The following is a 5,000-nucleotide window of genomic DNA, read 5'->3' as shown; positions in this document are numbered from 1 at the left end:
ATATGTATTGACCAGTGGCCAATGGTAATATTATTTTGTAGGACCATATAACATGATATACATCATATCTTGAACTGCATGCCAATAATAAACACCTACCATCCGTCAATTATAGGTCCTATTTAGTGTGCATCAGTTATTGCAATGTGTAACAATATACCCAGTATTAAAAGGGTTTAAGGCATAGGTGGGGAGCCTATGGCTTGGGGGGCGTTTATGGCCCTTGAGGCTGTGTTATCTGCCCCCTGATGTAATTTTAATGTTATGCAGTTTAATATAACATAAACACATAAAATCTTAGAAATTACATTTACAATGCAATTAAGCAATATTTCCAGGGGACCTAGTGAAGGTGGGGTCTGTTGTAAAGGAGGCCGCCTTCAATAAAGGCTGAAGTGCAGGGGGAAATACTGGTATGTGTTCATAATACGGCCCATGGAGGACTTTATAAGATTTGAAGTGGCCCTTCGAATGAAAACGGTTCCCCACCCATGGTTGAAGGTGTACTCTATGTATTGTAATAAATATTGTATCATGAACTTCTTTGAAAAATGAAAAAAGGTCGCACCATGCATAGGTTTCTTTATTACACAGACGCGTTTTGGTGCTCTGCCTTCCTCAGTTTTACAATATTTTGGTCAGCACCCTTAAAAGGAAGAGAAAAACTGTTGGATGACGCCTGCTCCAACCCTTATGAACATCATGAACTTCTTTCCAATACCCACCCCTAAACCCCCCACCCCATCCAGGTGAGGCCCTGCTCTACCAGACCAGCTACCCCATGCACGGCTTCCCCGATGGGGTGGGCGGAGGCAGCGGCAGTGGCGCCCACACCAAGGCCAAGAACAGCAAGGCCAAGAAGGCCAAATCGGACTCCAAGAGTTCGAGTTCCAAGGACGAGCTGGACCCCAGCTCCCTGTTGGGGGCGCTGATGAGTCAGGACGGCTCAGTGTACGTGTGCCAGCCGGCCTCGGAGCCAAAGATGCCCCCCTTACGAAGCCTGTTTGGGGAGTCCGACAACGGTTGTTGCGGGGCTGGGAGCAGTGATGGTGGCCATGGCCATGGCCATGGCAGCGGTAGCGGGCTCGGGTCCGTGGCTGTTCCCAGCAACGGCTGGGGCGTGCCGGCACCCAACGGATTCGTGCCGTCGGCACTCAGCGACCGCTTCGGTGAACGCTCGTCGTCCTCCTCGAAGGGCGAGCCGTCGAGCTTCGATCCCTTGCTGGCGACGCTGGACTCCCTGACGCTGGAGAGCGAGGAGAACTGCTCCAACAGCGAGCTCTTCAGCGCCCTTGAGAACCTGGGTCTGAACGCTGAGGACCTGGAGCTCCTGCTGCTGGACGAGCGCATGATCCGCGTGGAGATGGAGCCCGACTACGTGCCCTCGCTCAACGACCTGCTGACCAACAACGAGATCCTCTCCTACATCCACGACTCGCTGGAGAACGATTCCGGGCTTCCGGTCACCAGTAGTGGCAACAACAACACCAGCATCATCAGCAGCAGCAGCAGTAGCAGTAGTAGTAGTAATAGTGCTAGTAGTAGTAGCGTAACTGGTAGTAGCAGTTTGCGGGCAGACCCACCCTCCACCACCACCACCACCGTATCACCTCCACACCTCACTCTACCCCCTGCGACCTTCACCCAGACCCAGACCCAATACACTCCCGTCACAGAACCGGAGCCATGCCCTGTGCCCTCCCATACCCAGAATAGCATCCTTCCAAATGTGTACCAGCAGTACCACCCGCACAAGAAGCCACCCACAGCGTTGCCCATAGTGCAGCTCTCACAGCAGATGCATCAACATCTCAATGTGCATGCTGGTCCAAACGGCCCCCAGCAACAGACTTGGGGGATGCAAGGGGGTGTCCCCTTGAACGGTCCGACGGCACCAAGGGTGCCCCTCACCCAGCAGCACGATCCCCACCACATGCACATAGACTCGGTAGCGCCAGGGACAGCGATCCCCAACGGTCATTGGGTACCGCAGAGGGCATCCACCACGGGCATGCAGGACCACTGCCACCTTCAGCATCCATTGCATCAAGGCAACAAGGCCACACATAATGCTATGACGACTACGACCACAGCATCAGCATCAACGGCGGGCATCCATTCGTCGTGGCAGCAGAACCAGCAGCTGCTTCAACCACAGATGGTACAGGGCCAGTGTCACTTCAAGCCAGGCTTGGAGACTCATGGCTTGGCTGGCAATACCATGCCCACCCCTGCCGCCACCACCTCGTTCCCCTCCTCCTCCTCCTCTTCTTCCTCTTCTTCCTCCATGAACGGGGTCTACCCACCAATGGGCACCAACCTCCATGACTGGGATGGATTCAACTGTACCACCAACCAGCTGGGACTGGTGGCCTCCTCGAACACGCCCTTCTTCCCCAACGGGCACGCCCCACCACCCTCCACACACACACAGACTACAGCGGGCTTGGTTGTGGGGGGCACAGCGCCACACATGGATTACAATATGGGACATCCACTGGGAGGCGCAGGCGCGGGGTATCACCTAAACAACGTTGTAGCAGTAGCGGGGTCTGGGCAGTGCCAGCCCCAGCTAATGACCCAGCCAGCAGCAGCAGTAGCAGCCGGCTTCCCACTGGGACTTCAGAAGCAGGACATCAGGAATCGTCCACCTCCACAGCATCCAAAGGCAGGCCTAGGCCCAGTACCAGTACCAGGCCCAGTACCAGGCGCAGTACCCCCCAGTAGCAACTGCTGTCCGCAGCATCCGCAGCACCATCAGCACCACCAGGGTCCGGCTCAGCAGCACCAAACCTCGCCCCTGGACCACCTGCTAGGGCTCGGGCAGAACCAGCACCAACACCTGCCTCACCTGGAGGACTATGGACTCATCAGCAGCACCGGTGACCCGGACACGGTGCCCTGCTCCAAGGTAAGGCCCATCCTCCTCACTTCACTAACCTGACTGTGCGGACAGGCAGAAAGTGTTGGAAGAGCTAAAACACTGCAGAGAAGGGCTGCACGGTAGCAGAAAAAAATGTGATACTCGATAGCAGCATGCAATGGCTCAATAACGATATTTAAACGATATTTAGAAATATATAGCCAAATGGCCAATTTTCCCCGTTTTTACCCGCAGACGCTAATCAAAAGTAGGCCATTTGGGCAGGCACCCGCCCAATCTGGTAACACTGAGCGGGACCCTTGGGTGTGTGGGTTTGTACATAGCTGAACATAAATTGCAGTGATTCAAGGGGACGTTTCATGTAAATACTCCACTCTGCACAAGGTCACACTGTGCTGCTGGGGTTGTAGCATCCACTAGGTGAGGACGCGGTCACCATGCCACATGCTAATTCCAATCGCAATCTTGATTACTTTACCATCACTAAATAGTGTATGATAATTATTTTGGGGTCACAATAATGCACATGGTCGCAGATTACTACATAATTAGCTAGTAAGGGGTTTATTTCTCAAAACCATAGTTACTGACTTCATTAGCTACTTTGTTGTTTTCAATGCAATTTCCCATTGGCTACCCAAGTTGCTTACTGACTAGGGCTGTAACGATATTGTATCGAACCGAGAAATCGTGATACACAGAGTCACAATACTGTATCGTGATACAAGGAGGCAGTACCGTGATATGCCCTTTCAAAGTTTTGTTACCCATCAGTCCAGAAAACAACCACATGATATGAAGTGATAATGCCTCCAAGCTTCAAATAATCATGATAATTATATTTCAACTTTTTTAAATGACGAGTTGCCTCTTGTAACCTATTCTACCTATAATTTTATTTTATAATATTGGCAAATCTGAAAACGTGGGGTGTATCGAACCGTAGGTTAAAAACCGTGATATGAACCGAATCGTGAGTTGAGTGTATCGTTACAGCCCTATTACTGACTAACAAATACGCTTACGAAATGCAACCAAGATTTGGCTAACTATGCTAACCTTCTCATGCTGGGTTTGGATGAGGCTGCCTACTTTGCTAGCACTGTTCCTTTTGACATTTCCAACAACTACACAAAATGTCATCAAAATCTGATCCTTAATTTTGTATTCTTTGTTTTCTTGCTGACAGACAGACAGACAGACAGACAGACAGACAGACAGACAGACAGACAGACCAAAGTGACCGAAAACACAACCTCCTTGGCAGAGGTATTCATAGTTGCAACCAGTATTGGTAGTGGGAGGCTGAGTTGATGGCCTACAGGCACAAGAGAGGGATAGAGGAATGCAAGAGAGAGAGAGAGAAACCCAAGTGGCAGAGAAATGATGGACAAACACAGACAGAGAGAAGGGGAGGGAGAGAAACCACCGAGGGGAGGGAGAGAGAAAGAGTGAAAGAGAGGAGGACAGAGAAATGGGGAGGGGAAGAATATGGGAGGTAGTGTGTATTTGTGTAACCCCATGCCCAAACAGGGAACTTTGCTGTGTGTGTGTGTGTGTGTGTGTGTGTGTGTGTGTGTGTGTGTGTGTGTGTGTGTGTGTGTGTGTGTGTGTGTGTGTGTGTGTGTGTGTGTGTGTGTGTGTGCGTGCGTGCGTGTGTGTGTGGCAGGGGCACAGTGGCAATCTGTCCTCTCCAATTGGGAATGACAGGGGCCTCCACTCTCTGAATACTGTGGTGCTTTCCTTCACTCGTTTTCTCATTTGGCGTCAGGGTTGCCAGATGAGGCTGATGATTTACAGCCCAAAAAATGCTCAAAAACCGCCTAGAAGCACAAAATCCTGCCCAATTCTATTGATTTCTATGGCAAAAATTGGGCTGTTTTTTCTGCTAAATGCCATTTTTGCCCGCACAAGGCCATCGTAAGCAGCCCAATTGGGCGGGAAACAGCCCAATCTGGCAACACTGTTTGGCGTCACTTTTTTCACCCTCTACCTTTCCTCCTTTTCTCCTTTTCCCTTTTCTCTCTGTTGCGTTCTTGTTGCTCCTTCTTCATTCTTTTTTTATCCTTTTTCCTGTTCACCTTCATACATGTGTTAGCCTGGCAAGTCAGACTAA

At 50.8% G+C, this 5,000-nt stretch overlaps 1 protein-coding gene across 1 annotated transcript in view; it reads left to right on the top strand.

Moving 5' to 3' along the window:
* ahr1b (aryl hydrocarbon receptor 1b) overlaps positions 1–5,000 on the top strand; it is a 123,524-nt gene that overhangs the window by 105,042 nt on the left and 13,482 nt on the right. Inside the window, exon 11 of the mRNA XM_063211710.1 lies at positions 750–2,911. Within this exon, the coding sequence (XP_063067780.1) occupies positions 750–2,911 (2,162 nt within the window). The remainder of the gene's footprint in view (positions 1–749; positions 2,912–5,000) is intronic.

The sequence above is a fragment of the Engraulis encrasicolus genome, chromosome 12, assembly GCF_034702125.1.
Source record: "Engraulis encrasicolus isolate BLACKSEA-1 chromosome 12, IST_EnEncr_1.0, whole genome shotgun sequence".
Taxonomy (NCBI): Eukaryota; Metazoa; Chordata; class Actinopteri; order Clupeiformes; family Engraulidae; genus Engraulis; species Engraulis encrasicolus.
This window is presented reverse-complemented; position numbering and strand designations above follow the sequence as displayed.